The sequence below is a fragment of the Leptidea sinapis genome, chromosome 12 (genome assembly GCF_905404315.1).
Source record: "Leptidea sinapis chromosome 12, ilLepSina1.1, whole genome shotgun sequence".
Lineage (NCBI taxonomy): Eukaryota > Metazoa > Arthropoda > Insecta > Lepidoptera > Pieridae > Leptidea > Leptidea sinapis.
Window position 1 is genome coordinate 14,034,653 of NC_066276.1, and position 23,047 is coordinate 14,057,699.

The 23,047-nt window shown below is 36.5% G+C and overlaps 1 protein-coding gene across 1 annotated transcript in view; it reads right to left on the reverse strand.

Annotated features, from left to right (window-relative positions):
- LOC126967081 (insulin-like growth factor-binding protein complex acid labile subunit) overlaps positions 1 to 23,047 on the reverse strand; it is a 316,436-nt gene that overhangs the window by 46,734 nt on the left and 246,655 nt on the right. The window contains exon 5 of the mRNA XM_050811460.1: positions 20,590 to 20,646. Coding sequence (XP_050667417.1) covers positions 20,590 to 20,640 — 51 coding nt within the window. The 5' untranslated portion in view covers positions 20,641 to 20,646. The remainder of the gene's footprint in view (positions 1 to 20,589; positions 20,647 to 23,047) is intronic.

Sequence of the window (23,047 nt, forward strand, 5' to 3'; positions counted from 1 at the left end):
AGCACACACAATTAGTGCGTACACGGTGCTCAAAGCACGAGTGACGGGCCGACTCTCCGGATATCGATCTGGCCGAGAATAGCAGGCCTGCGACTGAATGATCGAACGGTTGTCGGCACCGATCCGACTAATTGAAAAGTCAACGTCTCGGCGTTTGTCCGATCGAGTACTCGATACGTGGATGTCATTTATTTTCATTTTCAGCGTTTCAAGCACGTAATTAGCCGGCGACCGCGCTGTGTTCAAACATTAGTAGTAGATTATCATCAGATGACGTTGACGCGACATTATTATTATTTGCAGTAATGATAGTTAAATAAAAGGGTTATAATATATGTGCTCTGATAGGCATCGCTACTGCAGTCGTAAGTAACTTTGAGACATAAGATTTTAAGTCTCATTAGACCAGTACTACAGTGGTAGTAGTAGCTAGTGAGCTACGGTACCCTTTAAGCCGAAGGCCAGTAATGCTTGCACATTACTGCTTCACGGCAGAAAACACACCCAGTCGGCATCCTGTACAGAGGTCATCATCATTTCAGCCGGAAGACGTCCACTGCTGGACAAGGGCCTCCCCCAAATATCGTCATGACGATCGGTCCTGTGCTGCCCTCATCCATCCTACTCCGGCGATCTTGACCAGATCGTCGGTCCATCTTGTGTGGGGCCTACCAACACTACGACTTGGTCGGCATTCGAGGACCTTACTGCCCCAACGGATTTATTTATGATTTTATGTCGATATCCATGACAGTATTGGTGTCTCTCGAACATGGATTAGGACCTACTCGTTAAGTCGCCGCATGGAATACCATTACTTAATTATGTCTTTCAGATAACAATACTTCAGTTATAATTAAGATCTCAATTAGGGAACAATAGCATGCTCGTTTCAACGTAAACTTGTTACAAAAAGTCACATTGCAGGAACAATTAGCGGTTTCATACCGACACCGGGCACAATGTCCGCCGCGGTCCGTCCGCCAGCCGCACAATACGAGCGACTGTAGACCGGCGCGGTGGCCGCCATTTTCTGAAAATAATTCAGAAGTATCGCACGAAATGGCCGACACATCCGTTCGACCCAGACGCATTGTGAGTTTGCTAAAATATTAAAATAGACTTTTGCATAATGAGCCGTTTTCCCATACATTTTACAATTATTGCGAAGTTTATACTGTCTGCCTGACTTCGGATGTATTATTAAAAGTTTTCTATCCCTATATTATATAAATAATGTAAAAATAACATTTCCAATTAGTAGAATGATTACATTATGTATCATAAAACAGTTACCGTAAAGAATTCACATTCGTAATTGTTTAGGACAACCCTAGGGGTCTTTGTTTAAGACCTAGGGGTCTTCGTCAATGTATACTGAGGACACGAATACCATCAACACCGAGAATAACGGAAAGTCCCAAAAGCAATGACCTAATAATAACAAAAGACGACCGCTTGCCACTCAACGTTTCTTCAAAAGAATCTTTTGATAAAAAAATCAAGGAGAGAATTTGTATCACACGCTCGGCATAAATTAGAAACGCGTCTGTGGCAAATAAAGCTCTGTATGCGAAGGCACGGAACGTGGTTCCGTAGCTGAGAACAATGCAGTGACCGCTTCGGGTTCCGCAGTGGAATAATTGAGATAGTTCGCGGGCAATGTTTCTACGGAGCTCGCTCGCATGCACTTGTATGCTTTAATGGTTGAAATTCTCAAACGGCTTGTTTCATAAAACAATTCTCTAACGGATTTCAGCAGCCGTAAATTATTTTAATATTTAAACAGCATTTCGAAATTATACCAGAAATTAAATGCAGTCTCCTATCTTTGTTAAGTAAAAGTTATAGAATAAATAATATGTTAGTTTTAAGCGGTTTCCTTTAATAATGAGATTGCAAGTACGAATGTATTTTGTATCAACGTTTATGGACATGCTGCGAGTCAACGCCTCCGGACGTACCAACTACAACGCTTTCAACCAAATGGATGTATGTTTATTCAACCCTCCAGTTGCGACGCGACGAATTTTTCATTATTTCTAATTAAGGTTCACCACGTGTTTACTTGTGATCGATTCATGTGGAAAAATTCGATTTTGTATATCATTTCATATAGTTCATTAGTCATAAAATATTAACCGGAGTGGACTACTACGACTTTGTGGCCTATATATTTATATATGTTGTGAAGCAGGTCTGAATTCTTTACAGTGGGAGGCTCCATTGCACAGGATGCCGGCTAGAATATGGTTACCACAACGGCGCATATTTCTGCCGTGAAGCAGTAATGCTTACCATTACTGTGTTTCGGTCTGAAGGGCGCCGTAGGTAGTGAAATTACTGGCCAAATGAGACTTAACATCTTATGTCTCAAGGTGCCCAGCGCAATTGTAGTGCCGCTCAGAATTTTTCGGATTTTTCAAGAATCCTGAGCGGCACTGCATTGTAATAAGGGCATCAATTACAATTAGCTGAACGTCCTGCTCGTCTCATCCCTTATTTTTATAAAAAAAGTTGATCGTTGGTCCTAGATGCGAGGCGCGTGCCCGCCACTCGCACGCACCCTGTCCTCGTATAATTCATTTGTTAGACCTTATCTATCCCGTACTCCGATAGTTACTCTGACAAACACAGACAAAATACAGAACGCATGCATCCCGCCGCCACCGCCTACTTCTCAAGCGTGAAATCAGAAATGCACAAGCGGCGATGACCCGCGAGTGTGTTGTCCTCTTTACGCTTAAGCGGTAATTGTTCTCGCACCACAACTAGGGTTGCCATCTCTGAAATTTGGCAACCACGACAAGAAGCGTGAAAGCCCCGGACTATGAAGCTCAAAACCCGGACATGTCAATTGTATTTTTTTAAGTTATTCCGTAAAATAAAAAATATATCGGCTTAATTAAAAGAAATCAACACAGTTATAGTCTACAAAATTGATTTTTTTAAATAACTGACGAGACTGTGACTGTCTTCAATAAATATTTATTTCTTTAGTCCACTGTTTTGTGCTGTTGGAGAGTCGGTTGTTCGCGGAAATCGAGTGCCGGCGCGGCGGTGACTACAACTTTAACCCCGGACTATCATTGAAACCCCGCCCGGACGCTCCCCGGACGCCTTCTAAACTAAGACGAATCCGAAACCCGGACGGATGGCAACCCTAACCACATCATACTTCTGTAGGTTGTCGGCGGCAGTGAAGACAACAAACCGCCTGCAACCCGCAGGTGACATACTGAGTGTGAGTGATTACTTTTCATTATAATTAGACTAGCCGTTCCCACCCGCTTCGTTTTACGAACTTTAAATGCAAATAAATTAATGAAGGAACGTTGGAATTCGAAAAAGAAGTAGCCACAAACCATCTAGGATAAATTTTGCATCAAATAGTGGTAGTTTCATGTCGATACGATTAGTGGTTTAAGCGTGATTGAGACCATTTTCATTATCTTAATATATAGGTATATTTATTTTGTGCGTGTGTTAAAGTAACTAACTGTAACTTAACTCCTCCTAAATGGCTGGACTGATTTTAATGAAACTTTCTGTGTATCTTCAGGTGGATTCGAGAATGGTTGAGATTCACAATAGAACCTCCTAAACGGCTGGACCGATTTTGATGATTTTTTTGTGTGTTCCAGTGAATTTGAGATTGGTTAAGATTCCTAATTCCGTTCATATATCTTAATATATATATTTCTTTTGTGCATCTGTTGTAACTGAACTCCTCCTCAACGGCTGGACCGATTTTAATGAAACTTTCCGTGTGTCTTCAGGTGGATTCGAGAATGGTTTAGATTCACAATTGAACTACTTCCTAAACGGCTGGACCGATTTTGATGGTTTTTTGTGTGGTCCAGTGAATTTGAGATTGGTTTAGAATCTATTAGATTCTCAATTCCGCCCATATAATATAATTCTCCTGCTCATGTGTATGTTAGTGAACTCCTAACGGCTGGATCCATTTTTCAAATTTAAGACGTGTGTACAGGACAACGTCTGTTGGGTCCACTAGTATATATATATATATATAGATTTCAGTTTAAAAATGTGTGAAGCTGACATTACAAGACTTCGATCAGCATTGAAATCCACATGCTGTCTTCAAACTGTGCGTTGCTTAGTTTTAATATTTAAATTTATATTTGTGAATTATAAAATTCAATCGTTAAGGAAACTTATTTAAAATTTTAGTGGTGACTCTTAAGTCATAATGACTTATGTTTATATAACACAAGCTGACCCGACAGACGTTGTTCTGTCAATAGAAAAATGAATACAGAAGAAAGACTCCAAATATGACAATAATCGTAACTAGAATTAGATTAACTTATTAAATTAGATTAGATTGTATAAAATAAGCAATTATTTTTATACTTTTTAGTGCATAATATTATATCTATTGTTTTGAAATAGTGTTTTTGAAGTCAGTTGTTTTTCTGTAGATTTTTTTTTTTTTTTTTTTTAGTGAATTGAAGTACACTAACTAACAATTTGTCTAAATATGCATAGATATATTAAAGTTTTCAATGCAACAATGAAAAAAGCGCTTTGCAATTTGATTACCGACAGTAAGAAATTCTGCGACAGATCGCAACCCTTACCGTCGTTAAAGATACTATTGATCATCATATTCTACTACGACAATTACTTGACCATAACTATGTTATGGTAGATGACTTAAATATCCGGATACCATTAAAATGATTCGGCCGAGTACCGTTAATTTGCTCCTAAGAATTGAAGAGTTTCATTACTTTGTCACGGATTCCGTAATCAGAACCTAAACAAACTATCCTTGAAGTATATATTTTCCAATAAAAAAGAATCATCAAAATCGGTTTGCTATACGTATGTATAGCAAATTTAAGACTTTTAGGGTTTTCTCATGGATGCCATTGTCAGGTCTGGACCAAAGGGACCACACGGGAAGCACCAGCTTTCAAATTAAAAATAATGATCAAAATCGGTTCACCCAGTCGAAAGTTTTGAGGTAAAAAACACAAAAAATACCGATGAATTAAGAACCTCCTCCTTTTTTGAAGTCGGTTAAAAAAATTATGTAAGTATTCGGGACTGATGTAGTCTAATCACATCAGAAATGGGTACTCAAAGTTAATGAGTTAAAAATGAAACAAAAACGTATTTCTGAATGATTTTATAATATGTAGTAATAAAATGATAAGGATTAATATTGTATTTGTGTAAATAGCTTTTATATTACCGCCTTATAATTGCCAATTTTTTTAAGTATTACAATGGATATAGTATGATATCCTTAAGAGAGACACATTTGCTATCACGGACTTTTCTGTAGTCTTTTCTGTAGTAGTATTTTGTTATATCTCAAAGGGTTTAAACAACAACGTTTTCGTTGAAAGCTTATTTCTCAGAATAATATCGTTAATGAATACAAAAATGTATACAAAAATTAACAAATTATATACTGAAACCTTCTTCGAGAACATAGGTGCAGTAGTTTTTGAGTTTATCGCGAACAGACAGACAGACACGGCGGAGAACTTTGTTTTTTAATGTACCAAAAAGTTTTGGGATGGTGATCTTTTGGTCGAAAAACGTTATATCTGATAGTGAGGTGTTGCTAGGACAATATTTGGCTTTGGAACATATTTTTTCACTTTGATATGATAATAAAGTTAAATTAAATTTAAAACATTAAATAGAATTGAACTGAGTGTCAAATACGTTATGATTTTGTATTATAGTGGTGATATAATTTGTTATGAACCATTAAGTGGATAATGTTGACGTTAAAAATATATTCATTTCAATGTAAAATTACCGAATGTGGTAAAAAAAGCAGGTAATATGGCGCGACTGACCGTGAGAGGCGCGGAGCACGGGGCGCGGGGTGTTACGCTCGAGTTAGGGTAAATGTGTTTATAATGGCACCACTCACCGGCGTAATTACATAATGAGCGTAACTCTTATAGTAAGTATTAAATTAAATAATTGGTGGCCGCCCACGTAGAACGTTCGAACTTTATATTGAACAATTAATTACAAAGTGGGGTATACGGATCCTTGTGCCGCAGCATTAACAGGTAATACCCAATTATTTATAAATTAAGTTGGGTATGTGTTTATATTATATTTTTTTAATGAAAATAAGGGACGAGGCGAGCAGGACATTAAGCTGATATTTTCACTAGCTACGGCGCCCTTCAGACCGAAACATAGTAATGTTTACACATTACTGCTTCACGGCAGAAATAGGCGCCGTTGTGGTACCCATAATCTTCTGTGCAAAGGAGCCTCTGGTAAAAAAATATTATCCTAAATTATCTATCATCCATACTTATAGTAGCGCACTCACAATTACTACTTATGTCTACAAATTCTTGAGTCCTTCGGTTACCATATTAAATTTTCTTACGGCGCTCAAATTATTTTAAATTGTCAAAAATAAAGCTTAATCAACTCGCTGATAATGCAGCTTTGTATTGGTAATTTTTTTAATTTGATTAAGTAGGTTAAATTATTATCTCTTTATAATAATATTAAAATATATTTATTAATAATTGTAGAAATATAAAAATAAATTTCCATGTATAGTAAATGATATTCATATTAATACTGCGTCTAATAACAAACTAGAACTGTCTTGAGATAGTAATATCATAAAACATTCTGTGGTAGAATTGATAGCTTCAACATTATGCAAACTACTATCTGCCAGCGACAACGACATTTGGATAAGAGAACTCATTATTTTGCTTTTATGAGCTTCACTTATTTCCCAAGATACCAAATCGTAGATATCATGACATTATCAAACTTCATATTTACATAGTAATTGAAACAAATATATTATACGTAGGTGATTTTATAAGCGGAGTGGGATAGTGACATTCAAAATTCTTATGAAATATTGCTCTCAATATTTATTTTTAGACGATAAAAGTTACTATATACTAAAACACGGTTAAGTCAAATTAGTAAGTCTTTAACTGCGCGATGTATAGGCTATTAAAATATATACCCAAAAAATGTACAAAACTAATGTGTTACGAAATTTAAAAGAATTGAAAACGTTTGTGTGGGAAAGGTTATTATAACATTAATGATTTTCTTAATGATACCACAGACTGGGAACGGGACACCCTTAGACTCTTAAATTATAAAAGTTTATTGTGCGATATTACATTTTTATCCATATTTTTATAAAAAAAAGCCCGCTGAGTTTCTTGCGCCCGTTCATCTCAGGTCTGAGGCAGTCTATTTTGAATGGGTGGTAGTTTTTGACTATGTCGAAAAAAGGCTGAAAAATAAGGATTCGTAAAAGTTTGAAAATAGAAAATACTTATACTTTATTTTGTTCAATAGATAATGTTTAACGATTGAACACTAACTACCATTAGTAAATAACGTATAGAACTGGAGATATTAAACATATCCTATAAGTAAGCTATTGTAAAATAATAACAATAATGACACACTTTTTTACACAAATTATCTTGCCCCAAATTAGGCATATATAGCCTGTGTTATGGGTTGCAAGACAACGATATATTTAATACAATATACTAACTTAAACATACATAAATATATATCAACATACATAAATACATATAAACATCCATGACTCGGAAACAAACATCCATATTCATCATATAAATGCTTGCACCTACCGGGATTCGAACCGGAGGCCTCTAGCTTAGAAGGTAGGATCGCTAACCACTCGGCTATACAGGCTATAAATATATTTTGCAGCGAGTGCAATCCTCTCATTTCAGCAGTATAAATATTTATAGAAATAACCTAATTATTTATAAAATAGATACATATGTAACGGACATATTGATATCGTAGGACACTGTAAGTGCTTGTAAATAATACGCGACGTATTTATTGGACGTGTGGATCCACCGACACAGACGGGGCTTGCGAGGACACGGCTGAAGTTGCCGAGACCATTAGTTTGATTTATCGATATCATGAAACGTCCACCACGCTCGGTTTCACACTGGACCGAGCGCCGAAATATGATGGTATCGCGACCTCTTACCCTACTTTTATAGTTATACAAGCCGTTCAATATACTAACCTATTTTTGTATACCATGTTGATTGTTACATGAAAGTTTGACAGATGAACAGAATTCTCACTAAAATGCACTCAGAACGATTCATCAGAGTATCTACCCACTATTATGTTACGCCAATAACGGCCGTTTTCAATAACGTATCTCTAGTTACGGATACATTGCTGTCACCGTTTAATGACAAGATCTTATCTATCCATAGTTATGTCTAGTATAGTAATAAAGTCACTGGAACGGTTGGCTCAGTTGAATAACGAGATAGGTCGAGGGTTCATTGCCGCATCGTTCATAAATTTTGTTTCCAAATTTAATTTGTGTGTTTATGTATGTTCACCTAAAACTCGAGAACCGTTAGCTCAAATCAAATGAAACTAGAAAGGGCGACTTGATCACTCCGACGTTAGTCAAAGAATATATAATACAAGTACAGAAGTCTCACTCCGCAATCATCAATTAAAGAAATAGGGACTCTTGCGGCCAAACAATAAGGTATAATTCAGATCGCACAGCGGTATTAACCTACATTTTTATGCACCTAGAAGCTGCCTCTTTTCTATCGCGTGACTCTTACCTCTTCTGACGACAATAGGGTTGTCTTCTTTACATATAACTGTACTTACCTAGTATAAGGTGGAATGCCAGACGTCTACGTGATGCGGATGGTACTTTGCACGTAATGTCCGGTGGTGGAATTCGGCCGCTGGAATCAATCCGAACAGCTCCTCTGAGCTCCCCGTGATAAATGCGGTAGAAGATGCAGAGACAACCCACATCGAAAAAAAAGGTACCTATATAATTTTTTGCTCACATTTGTTGAAATCTGACCTTCAATGAAATTAAACATTATAATCTCGCCGTAATCAAGATAATCTACATAAGCTATTATTATATATCAAGTATGAATTAGTTCATAACTGATGAATAAGTTCATTAGAGTTCATTAAGTCTGTCTGTCTGAAAACTTTCGTATGTACTCAGCCTTCAATTGAACATCGAAGACAGAACGACTCATAACTTTTCTTCATTGTAATTCAATTGTTTCTAGATCGTCTCGCGCTTGTAAGGTAAAATATACTCGTACTTATGTCATTGTACGTAATTGTTAGTAAGTCTATTGTGGGGCGATGTATATGCTTTTACAACAAGATCCCAGACAATGTTCAAAACAAAAGTATTACACAGTACACTACGAACCGTAATTAACGGGATATTTTGAATTCCGAATGGACGAACTGATGAATTTGACAGCGCCAGTTACACGTCTTTATTCCTGTGTATCACCACGTCGCTGTGTGCCGCGGTCGAGTTTCGTTCGAGAGTGAAACTGATAAACTTTCTCTGGTACACATGCCGTGGAGAGCTAAAAAACGCTGTTAAGGCTGGGGACCGAGCCAACGGCCTTGAGGAATCGAGCGGAGCTACCTCTCTCGCCATTGATTGAATTCATAATTAAAAGCATTTTTAATGTATTACAAACTTAATACAATATTCTTTTCAAAAATTACAAAACTATGTCATGTTAAATAGTATTGGTAAACAGTAAATAATTTTTCATACAATTTTTATCTAGATTGAATAAGTAACATGGCTCCAACTGTAAATGTAAGGGGTACTTTGGCGATTTTTTTTCTTAATGTCTGATTAAGATAGAAATTTAAAGAAAAAACGAGTTTTCTTCTCATACTCTGTAGACATTTAATTATTTTTATGAAGATATAAAATGTCTTTAACAACCGTTAAGAAATATAAGGTTTCAACTTAAGCGCTATTTTGGCGATTTCTTGGAATAGCGGCCTTAAAACGCTGTCACTTGGACGGGAGATCTATAGAGCCTACTTAGACTCTGCTCAAACTTTACTTACGTACAACTCAGCTGAGTGTGATCAAACCCGAATACCTTAGCTTAAAGTTTAGTATAATTTCAGCTGTCAATGACTATGAAAACGATACCAAAGATTATTCTAAATTTACACTTAGCTAGCTTAGCTAAGTTTTACGTAAGTGAAGTCTTAGTACACTATAAATATCCTACATAGCGGCATCAAAACAATTAATTTATTAATTCTTTTTTACGGTTATTCACGGACTCCGCAAGAGGGTGCGATATACGTTTGCATGCGAGTCCTCAATTAACAAAAACAACACGAGATTCACGCCGACAACTCCACAAAATATAAATGCTTAACGAGACATTATTATTGGAGTAATTTATGAACGCTGAGTAAACATTTCATTTACCTTAATCCTAACGTAGGAGGGCCGGGCACCCATCCCTCCACCTCCCAAATAACAACTCGAATTAATAAGCCCTCGCGCGATATCGGCCCCGCCCGCTATTATACGAGGGCCGCAACACGCTTGACTTGCGTGAGCAGCGACCCAACACCAGCCATGGTGGTGACCGACACCACGGGCCACACTTCCGTGCTGACTAAATTATTAACAATAATTAAAAAAAAGGTGTGTGTACTTATGTATGCTCGCAAGCAGTTATACTTCTTTGGCCTAACAAAGCAAAAATTCTTAAAATTATTGATTCCTCGTGCTATTCTACGTTTGTTGAAACAATATTGTAAAAATCTTGCAAAGATGGCTTTGACAATTAATTATTAAATACCGAGTACGGCTGTATGGGCTTGAACCCTGTGCCTGTCCTAATAATGGACGAAGTAACCAAAAAAAAACGAATGTCGCAGACGTCAGAAAATTTTAGAAACCAACTTCAACCTGGTACTTTAGTGTTACAATGATGCGCGCGCATTTTAAAATGTAACCATCATAATTTTTTCATAACACGCCTATATAACTTCAAAAATGGTAATAATAAACAACATAAGTAGGAGACCACAAGCAGTCCTCGTTAACCCCAGCGTCTTCAAAATCCAAATGCACGAAGGGTAATATGTGCAGCCTGCGGGGTCCCTCGTTATAAAATTACCAACGTAGAGAGTTTAGAGTGAGCACGACGTAGCCGCGGTCCGGGAGATATAATTAGCGAGAAGAACGTTTCTACCAGCGCCCTTTGCTTCGGATATAACCGGATTCGGACTCGCGAGTCCTAACTTAATTTTCTCTTTGTGACAATTTCGAGAAACACTGGCTCTACGAAATATCCTTAAAATAATTTTGTAGTTATTGCAATCAAGCTGTCCCGAGGGCTGTAACGTGACTCTTTCGTACAATGAGATACTAGACAATAAACCCATTTTTTGAATAACTAAACAATGACAAGCTCTGGTCATGTAGACCAACTCGCTGTTGAGCAGATTCCCAAACTAAAGCCATAACGTGAGAACAAGAAACCCTCTGCCAGCAATATTATAATATTGGTTACTTGATGTGTTAATAAGCGCTACCAACGTCATGAACTGCCATAAGACATTTGACATTATAAGTTTACGATATATGATTGATTAGATTAGACATACCAATTAATTATAACATTTATTTAACTACTTACTGTGTTAGTATTGATTTATATAATTATAATTTAAGAAATAACTATAATAGCATATAATATTTAATTCATTGGTTAACTGATTCGTGTAAGTTAGTTGGCACTACAGTAGTGCCAACTAACAGTTGGTAGCATCATCACTGTGACGGTCTTACCCTATATAAGCCAGAGCGCTAAGTTCGAGTGAACATCAATTATTGCGAATTGTAAGGGTTAACTCTGCCCAAGTTGTATTGAGTCATTTATTATAATAATAATTATTAGTGGAAATATTAAGTGCGTTTAAATTACCAACTCTTTCTACACCTCAATTTTCGTTGATACGTAGCGGTGAATAATTAGATGAGGACATTCCAATAATGATTTTTCTAAAAAAAATACCTACAGTCATTATTCTCGCGATACTCAGAACACCAATACCATCAGTAGTTCGTTACACAATCAAAGCTACAGAAGCATTCGTATTTTTCAATATTATGTACAGCACAAGGATTATCATCGAATCGAATATACGCTCCTCGGAATCATTGATTATAATGAGTATAATACCAGGAACAGACATAAACTTATATTGCCTACTACTCGGCTACGACGAGTAAGTAAGTCTGTTGTGGGGCGATGTATATGCTATTACAACAAGATCCCAGAAAATGTTCAAAACTAAAGTATTACGATATTCAAAAGAATTGTTAAAAAACGTTTGTGTGGTAAAGGTTACTATAACATAAATGACTTTATTAATGATAACACAGATTGGGAAAGTGGGAATGGTGCGTCTATCAGGCTATTAAATAATAAGTTTAATTGTTAGATATTACTTTGTAACCATGTAACCATTTTCATGTAAAAAAAAGCCCGCTGAGTTGTGTTGCGCCCGTTCTTCTTAGGTCTGAGTTATATATTTGTAATGGGTGGTATTTTTTGACTTTCAATAAGTAAATTTATATCCTATTTTGAATAAAATATTTGAATTTGAATGGAAACACGCGATGCCACTACCTTTAGTGGTCAGGAGAGTGGAGACAGTCGAGGCGTGACACATCGCTCTGGTCGCCGGCGGCTATAAATCGAGACTTAATATTTTACCGACTTCAAAATAGCTGCGATAAAGTAATATCTTCACGAAAACGTTTTAACTAAGTAGACCTTAAAATATTACAACGCCGTCTGAGGTCGAGAATTGAAACGCGCGCAGTGCGTTTGACGAATCGTTACCAAAAGAAATAAGAGAAGAGACAGTGTTAAATAGATTTAAATTATTAATACTTTAAAAAAATATTGTTTTTACTCAATAAACGAATATTATCAAACCAACTGGTAACTAGCACCAATAATATTTTTAGTATTATAATTTGTTGTGATTATTTTTACAACATTATCTCTTAACGTTTCATTAATTATGATATAGTGATAATGTGATAAAGTGTCTGTATATAATAAATAAATAAATAAATAAATAAATAAATAAATTATTGCAATTGTATATTGTAGGGTTTTTTAGGTATAGCTTTACGTTGGTCAAATTAAATGTAGCAGTAATTAGTGATTGTGTTAGGTTATACGATACGAAACCAATAAAATATTTGCATGTCTATCAAGACGAAACATGTGCCTACTCTTGAATTTGTAACAACTTTACTTGTGAATGTTTCTGGCAAATAATAGTTATTTATGCAACTGTTGTGTAATAAGGGGTATTAAAACACGAATGTAAGCGAAGCCGAGTGTGATTATAGTATCACGATAAGTGTTTCATTACCTAATTATCCACATTTGCATACAAGACTTTATCTATACCCGTAATATGAATCCTTTATAAAAGAATATGAAACAGTTAGCTTACTGCTAACATTAAAAAAGCCAGTCCTAGTAATCATTACATCATCCAAACGAGTGTTGTAATGTTGTACCGAATTTCATTACAACACTCGTTTGGATGATGTAATGGTTAAAGGACATTTGATGTTTTAATGTTGGCAATAAGCTAACTGTTTTATACTTTAATAGAGGATTTAAAGCATGGGTGTAGATAAAATATTACAATGCCGTCTGAACACGAGAATTGAAACGCGCGCGGTGCGTTTGTAGATTGAAAAATTGTAAGGAACTAAGAAACTTCACGAAAGAGGAATAATATTGTAACATTACATTACGGTATATTACAGTAGGGTATTCTGTCATCGACGTGAATGATTACGAGAGTTGCGACTTTTATCTAACCCATAAATATGTTGATGAGTCTCGTTCATCTTATTGTTTAACGACGCACTTCTCGTTGAACAATTTGCAACATTTGCGAGTCTCTTGCGGCCTCTTGAGAACAATTTCATAAAATAGAATACGCGCATAATTATTATAATATTATTTAATTTCATACTTTCAGTGAGTACTTTATATTTTCTAATGAATGTCGTTCTTTACCATGTTTTTAGGGTTCCGTAGCCAAATGGCAAACAACGGAACCCCTATAGATTCGTCATGTCTGTCTATCTGTCCGTCCGTATGTCACAGCCACTTTTTTCCGAAACTATAAGAACTATACTGTTGAAACTTGGTGAGTAGATGTATTCTGTGAACCGCATTGTAATTTTTACCTATAAATATATAAAAAACAGTAAATTTTGGGCGTTCTCCATTCTTAGAACTAAAACTGAAAAGTTTCAGTCATCAAACTTATATGTGTATGATGAATAGTATGTATCTATGGATAGGTTTTTAAAAATCAAATTGAGGTTTCTAATATAATTTTTTTTCTTAACTGGATAGTTTGCGCGAGAGACACTTCCAAAGTGGTAAAATGTATGTCTATAAAATAAATACAATAAACACATCAATCAAGGACGGCCTCATAAACTACCCACTATAGTGATACCGTAAAATCACAAGTGAAATTATAATGTTACGATTTTGACAATATACCTGCGTACTTACATATGTCGTTATTAAAAAAATATTACATGTACCAATAAATGTGTACATATTAAAATCACGCGGAAGAAAAATGTAATATCCACAACATATTTTGTTAATGACCTTGCCATCAATGAAGCAAATACTGCCAGAGATCTAGGAAGTTGTTGGAAAGGCGACGAAAATGGTTGGGTTTATTAAATGTACTTCCAAAGATTTAAAACAGATTAATTCTGTCATGTGTTTATACAATGCATTTGTTCGGTCGCATTTGGAATATGCTTGTGTGATTTGGACCCCTTTTACAAAATTCATGTTGATAGGTTGGAAAAAATTCAAAGGTCTTTTACTCTAGTTCTGGTATACAAAGACACAAAACATAGCGGTTCATGTTTATCATACAGCCAGAGGCTAAATATTATTAAATTAAAATCTCTCGAAAATCGTCGTATTCAAGATTTGCCATTTTTATTTAAATTATGTAATGGTATTGTTATTGCCCCAGAAATATTACGACAAATTGATTTCAATATACCCCGCCCCGGTGCAAGGCTTATTAATCGTGAATTCTTTCATCTTGCTATTCCTAGAACTAATATTGGTCTTCACTCTCCACTGCAGCGCTCTATGAGATCATTTAATGAGCTCCTTAATAATAATTTTGACTCCATGGATATGTTTGGGATGTCGGTGCTACAATTTAAAAGACTTTGCAACAGTGTTATTTATAATAGTTTTTAATTATATATATGGTTTGTTTGTTTTACTCATATTCAACATAAGAAATAATTTGTATTTTTAACATTTATTAATCTTTAAAGTACTTTGCGTTTTTTGTACTAAAATTATCTTTAATAATACAACAGAGCTGTACCTACCTGTCAGAAAGCTATTCTGTTCATAATGTTTGTTTTATATTTTTCTTATTTTTGTTTAGTTTAGAATAGCTTGTTGGTGTGTCTATAATAAATAAATAAATGTAATTTCTACATTTAGTACCCGTACAAATAGTCACTTCGTAATATAAAACAGTACACGCCCGCGTCAATTTGTGTCACGGAACCAAACCGTTACATGATAGTGAATATGCGATCAGATAAATACAAAAAAAACTGCATTAAAAAAGTTTTATCGAAAGCAATTACATTGCAATAATTGAATATAATGTTTTCCCAAGAAAAAATTGTTGTTAGCCTATTTTCAAAATTGTAAAACACTAACAGGAACAGTAATGAAGTTTTGAACTTGTTTTAAAGCTCAGCAGTGAACGGAGCGCTGCGATTTGGCGCACAAACAGTAGTTAACAGAAGCAGAAACAAAGTGCAATAGCTGAGGTTACGTGACTGGCGAGGATTGCGGAGCCAGATCCGAGCTCACTCGCCGCGCCAATTAGTTCCAATAGCGTCTGTTAGGGCGGCGCGCTGAGCATCCGACACTTGAGGCGTGCGCAGCTCGCGAACTGTTGAGCCGCATCTCATTCAGTCGGCGGCTCTTTCACCACGCGCCGTCGCCGCCGACTACGAAGCCTCGTCAACGCCAGTCATTACTGATTGCTAACTAACTAGTCAACTACTCTCGATCACTCATCGCAGCCCTTACACAAACGTTACAGATTCGCTCGACGCTATTTTAATTAGGCCTCTGATTTGCCCAATTAAACTTAGATAGAGACCCAATCAGATATTTTCTGATAATTTATTATCCTAACGTCCTATTCCAGATACTAACTATATATCAGCTATATGGTCAGCTAGTATCTTATATCTTTAAACGAACAATTATTGTATATACATAATATAAATCTCGGAAACGGTTCCAACGATTTTCATAAAATTTAGTATACAGGGGACTCCGGGGTGATAAATCGATGTAGCTTGATTTTGTTTTTTAATGAAAAACAGCTACAATAACATTAATGAATACAAAAGTAAATTTCTTCACTATATACAAGACTTTAATAGCTAAGATGGGACATTCGGTGATCCGGAAAGCAGGAGACCTCGGTTCGAATCCAGATGTCCTATTAGTTTTGTTCAAGTTTTGTACATTCTTAAAAATCCGAACAAGCTCGGTCGTTTGCATATTGTTATCATAATAATAACAGTAAGATGAGACGTCTTCAAGTTATTGAGAAACGAATGGATTTTAAAACTAACAAGGAACAATCTCTTTGATTCCTACTTTAGAAATAACAATCTAAGCACGTTTTAATTCGCAAGTTTTCGGCCTCAATGATGCGGAGCGGACGGGGCGGGGCGCGGGGGGTGGTTCGTGACAAGACTCTCGATCGAGACAATGGAAACCTCGAAGGTTGGGCGTTTCTTTCAGGAAATTAGCTGTCACATTAGTTGGCTATTAACGCTTCGTTATACCACACTCATCGACGATTTGATCGAGTTTCCCCGGGCCGTCTCTTGCCTCAAACAACGCTCTAATTTGTTGTGTCACTATGAGCGATTGCTTTGTGTACCTCGCCCACACCTCGCCCTAATTCGCGGTGACATATTGCGATCAGGGGAACGCCGATCTATTAATATTTCTGCTGATTTATTTGAATGTTCTACCAATATTTCTGTGATCTTGCACATTCGAATTTTTACCTTAAAAAAACTTCTTCGTCTTTGAAAAAACCAAAAATTCTGAGTGGCACTACAAATGCGCTCGTCACCTTGAGACAAGATGCCCAGTGCCAAGTCTATTTGCCCAGTAATTTCACTAGCGCCCTTCAGACCGAAACACAATAATGTTTACACATTACTGCTTCACGGCAGAAATAGACGCCGTTGCGGTACCCATAATCTAGCCGGCATTTTGTGCAAAGGAGCCTGCTACTGGGATTGCTCCGTTGAATAATTTGATCACTTCAGATCTTAGTGTAACAAATCAATAAAGAAGAAGTGTTTGCTTCCAACAGAGCTCGTGCTTCGTGTTTTCAATGGTGTAATTGAGCGGGGTTCGTAAGCGCGGGGCGAGAGACACCATCTTCGCTCCACTACATTAAGTTTACAGCTAATTATGAGTAATGAGTTATTTCTCGTTCTGCGCTGCGATATTCGTTGCTTTTGACGGCTTTCGTTAATTTTTATTTTGTTTCAGACTCGATTGCGCCGGGAAAGTAACTCTCGCTTCAATTAGTTCTCTCGTAGTTAAATGTAATGGTTTACGCTCGCCGACGATTTCATTAGGCGAATGGTTCCTAACTTTGACAAGGTAATTACCGCGGGTCCGGTACTCGCTAAATTAATATGAAGTGCATCGGTAACTTCTACTTTTAAATTACTGTACAAGGTAAATAAATTTGGACAATAAACATTCATTTACATTGTATTGAGCTCTGTTTGATGCAGTTACAATGTTAATTGTTAAGTAAGACCTCACTTAAGTTAACAAGAGATTACTATTCTTCCACGTACCTACCCAATCCGTGCAACAAACTCTCTTTCCGGTATTGATAAACATCCTTTCCTCTATGTATGGAACAAATTTTCTTTCCGGTACCGCCAATGTATGGAACATCCTCTCTTCTATGTACTACCAATGTATGGAGCAAACATTCTTTCACATACTACCAATGTATGAAACATCCTTTCTACTCTCACTACTATTGCGCTCGTCACCTTGAGACATAAGATATTAAGTCTATTTGCCCAGTAATTTCACTAGCTACTGTGCCCTTCAGACCGAAACACAATAATGCTAACACATTACTGCTTCACAGCAAAAATAGGCGCCGTTGTGATACCTATAATCTTGCCGGCATCCTATGCAAAGGAGCCTCCCACGTCTGCTGTAATGCAGCTCACACTATTTAACCTCCGGCTCAAACTATTATGTATACTAGGAAAAATGTGCACAAACATGTTCAAAAGTGTTAACTGCATAACTGTAACACTAGACATAAACATAAAAATGTCATACCCAGTAAGACAAATAAGTCATTTTTGGGAAATTTCGTTAGATTCTATAATAAAATCCCCCTTGACCATAACAAAATTGCCAGACGAAACATTCAAGATATAAGATTTATATGTAAAGGCTGTTTTAATGGCAAGAGATTAAAATATTAAAGAGTATATTGAGGATGAAGAAGTTTGGCGTACGGTTCCTCATCAACGGTACATCACAAGTGTCTGCGACCCCGTAGCATCCATCAATAATGTATTTTTGTTGGCGCTTTTGCGCACATGTTCTTTTAAACATTTTATGATAAATGTTATTAATTTTATAAGTTTATAACAAATGTTCACACGTTGTTCGAAGTGAAACCTTCAAAAATTTTGGCTTCAAAATATTGAGACGAATGAAAACGTTAGAATATATTAAGGTATACTCGCGTCATATATATAAGATAATCTCTTTTACAACGATGATCGCCTGGTATCAAAACACAGTATAATGATACCTATCTCATTTTCTCACACGTTAAATCTTATGAATATATGTGTCTGTCTCTAATGTCGCTTTAAATAATATTTAGAGTCCGAGAGCGTATAATGTATTCTCTATTTCATTCTTTCGCCGGCTGAATCCTATACGTTTACCTGTTTGTGTCTCTATCGTCTCGCTTTTTCGTTTCATCGAGTTTCAAATCACAAGAATTGTAAAGAAATTTCCCTTCAAAAGACTTTTTTTTATATGAGAGGGGGCAAACGGGCAAGAGGCTCACGGGATGGGGAGAGGTGAGGCAACCACCCATGGACATCCGCAACAACAGGTGTGTCAAGAAATGCGTTGCCGGCCTTTAAGGTGGGAGTATGCTTTTTTCTTGAAGGTCCCTAAGTCGTATCTGTTCGGGAAGACCGCTGCCGGTAGTTGATTCCACAAAGTGGCTGTGCGAGGCAAGAAATTTCGAAGAAAACGCGCGGTTGTGGAATGCCAGACGTCTACGTGATGCGGATGGTACTTTGCGCGTAATGTCCGATGGTGGAATTCGGCCGCTGGAATCAACCCGAACAGCTCCTCTGAGCACTCCCCGTGATAAATGCGGTAGAAGATGCAGAGAGAAACCACATCTGTACGCAATGCTAGAGAATCAAGCCGATCGGAGATGACTTGATCGTCGATGATTCGAGCCGCTCTTCCTTGTATGCGGTCAAATGGAAGAAGCTGGTACTGGGGAGCACCCGCCCAGAGGTGAGAACAGTACTCCATGTGAGGCCAAATTTGCGCCTTATAAAGTTGCAGGCGGTGGCTTTTAGTGAAGCCTTACTGAGTACACCAAGCTTTTTAGAGGCCAGTTTGGCCTTCTCTTCCAAGTGATCACGGAATCGTATTATCGACTTGGCTCGATATATCGACGCCAAGGGTGCCAATACAGGCTGTGGCAGTTAGAGGAGTGATCTCTAATCGAGGGGATACGACAAAGGGAGACTTTTTAGTGGTGAACGCACAAACTTGTGTCTTCTTGGGGTTGAATTGGACTAAATTTTGGACTTAATTTTCAGATAATCTATCAATTATTGATTATTTTCAGAACGTCGTAGTAATATACTAAACAGGCATGGCAAAACATGTGTTTTTCTTATTTTTTTTATTTACATATATCTACTTACATTTAATAATACATTTTTAAGCTTTTTCTTAAGTAATCCAATCTTTATAGTGGGTCTGTCTTAAAATGTATATATTATAATTATTAAATACATAGGGTAGAATATATCTATCTGTACGTTTACCGTAATAATTTGATATTTTATTATAAATTACCTTTGTTCCATAACCCTTCTAGTATTATATTTATTGTGCAGAGTCTCTTTCTATTTTTCACTAGAGTAGTATTCTACGCCTATTAAATATTCGACTTTCTGATCTATCGGTAGTATTTCACATATATAAAATAACTTATGATACTCATTTTTGCATGCTATTTTTACTTTATTAGTTACTAAATATTTAATTAATCGAATTTGTAGATTCTTAATGTCTCTAATGTAAGATATAAATGTTCGCCCATACACTACCAAACCATAATCAATCAATGAGTGTGAAAGCGCGTAGTATACGACTTTTAATGTATCTATATTTAGCTAAGGCTAAGCTTAAGTTTGGCTAAGTGCGAACAGGCACACAGGTGGCGATGCACTAATTAGCGCAGTTAGCTCACAACTTTCACCTTTCCTCACTGCACTGCTCAACGCACGGCTACGCTACTCACCGTAGATATTGTAAACGGCGCTGCACTCTCGCCGAGTCCTCCGCCGCCCATTGTCTCCTGAAACAATTAACGAGCTCATACATTCTTCTGTAACTGTTTTGTAAAACTTTTTAAAACAACGAGTAAGCCTTTTTTGTATAAATTCAAAGCTAAGCTTAATTGGATGTTCATTTGTCATAAAAAAAAGGGGAATGACGAATATTCTGTCGCGTAAAGGATGAGCTTAAATCTCTTTGTTAGTTGTACGGCGCAGATTGTGATATTTGAAAACCATTAGTGTGTAATCGGATGTTTACTACATACTAGCTGATGCCCGCGACTTCATCCGCGTAGGTTTTTGAAAATAATAAGCAAGTTTCGAATTGAAGATTATCTCATGTCCTATTCAGTTACGGTTCCCGTTTTCGCTCCCGTTCCCAATATATTATAGAAATCTTATTTCGAGGAAGATTACTATGGCAAACTAAACCTATAGTAGGTTTAGTTAAAGCTCATCGACGTGAATTTCAGTTTTTCACAAATCCCGTCGGAACTATGGATTTTTCCGGGATAAAATATAGGCTATGTCCTTCTCCCAAGTTCCAGTCTACCGCTGTACCAAATTTCATCAAAATCGGTTCAGTAGCTCCGGCGTAAAAGCGTAACAAACAGACATACATTCACATTTATAATATTAGTAGGGATGTAAAGTAATAGCTTGGAACATGAATTCAATGTATTTGACTATGTGTTTTAATGAACTTGAATAACATACTATAATATAATATTTGACTTCATTGAAGCGACATTTGCCATCACCTGCAGACTAGAGGGGGGTTCACCGGGTAGTAGGGAACACTCGGCCTGCAAGTGGTTCATATTCATGTGAAGTCATACATTAAAAGTTTAAAATAATAAAACATAAACGTTACAATAATATTATTCTATGGATCGGTATACTATTACGGTGATGATTTATGGTAAAAAAAAAAATAAATTTGCCAGCTGTTGATGATTCTCTAAACAGACTGAACTTCGGATTAGCAGCAGATGCCAAATTTAAAAATTATTTATCATAAACCATCAGCCCTTATTATAACTATCGCGGCTGATAACTACAACATTAATGCAACCCGAGTCAGTTTGAGTGCGTATACTATTATTATTACTATAGTATGACTTACTATTTTATTATTATGAAAATTAGGAACAAGAAGGGAAGGACGTTCAGTTGATGGTAACTGATACGCCTTGTTCATTACAATGCAGTGCCACTCAGGATTCTAGAAAAACCCAAAAATTATAAGCGGCACTACAAATGCGCTTGTCACCTGGAGTCAAGATTTTAAGTCTCATTAGCCCAGTAATTTCACTATCTATAGACTTTAGACCCACGAACAATAAAACTATTACTTAAAAAATTAAACATTACTGCTTCACGGCAGAAAAAGGCGCCGTTGTGGTACCCATAATCTAGCCGGCATCCTGTGCAAAGGAGCCTACCACTGGTAGATATGTAAACTAAAACTAATCCCTTTTGTATTTGAAAAAACAATAGGCAATAGACAATCCTGTACAATTATATTTTCAATATATTCCCAGTTCATTCGGAATTCACGAATTTTACGATTACAACAATAATTTGAAACGGCTTCAACACATGGAGGAAGCTATTAGGCACTTTTATGTATATATTAACTTGGTTTCAGCGTTGCTAAATATATATTTCAAATAATGTCAATTGCTGCTGGAGACAGCCCTGGGTTGAAACGCCGCAACCCTGCGTATCAATTTACTCCCCCCTAATGGATCGCCCATCCTTGTAACATCCCTCATCAACAATTTCATATTTAAAACCGACCATACTGATAAGGGATCTCCCATACCATAATTTATAGTCAAATTATCAAATTAAGTATTTCTTAATGTTCTTCCAAATTGAAAATTTTCAAGAAAATGTTATATTGTACGTTTAGAACTTAAACGTCACTGCATAAACTGCAAAAAGTAAACCTCAAATAGTCGATTATTTAGGGCAAAGAGGCAAAATAATTATTGATAAGTTGAAGAATAGTCAAATAATTATGATTGTAATACATCTTTCAGGCACGCAAACGTGCCATTAAATATATATTATAAAAAGGATCGTTACTTAAACGTTATTCGCCGAATTATGGCGGTATATAACATTAAAATCGAGATTTGTTGGTCCACGAATGTGCAGTGCGGCGCTAGATCAGGGCACGGCTTACAGGCTCAAGTAAAGACCCCCAGATGGAATCATGTTGGTTTCCAATGAGAGTCCGTATTAGAAGCTTATCTTTACGAGAATCATGTTCATTTCTATTTGATCCGGCGAATCTCCACGTCACAGCAGTACGTTAAAAGGTTCCAGCCCATTTGTTTTCAACAAAAACTGGCACTCATGGAGCGAGTCCTTTATTTTTGTGGCCAGGCTTTAAAACTCCGCGAAAAACTT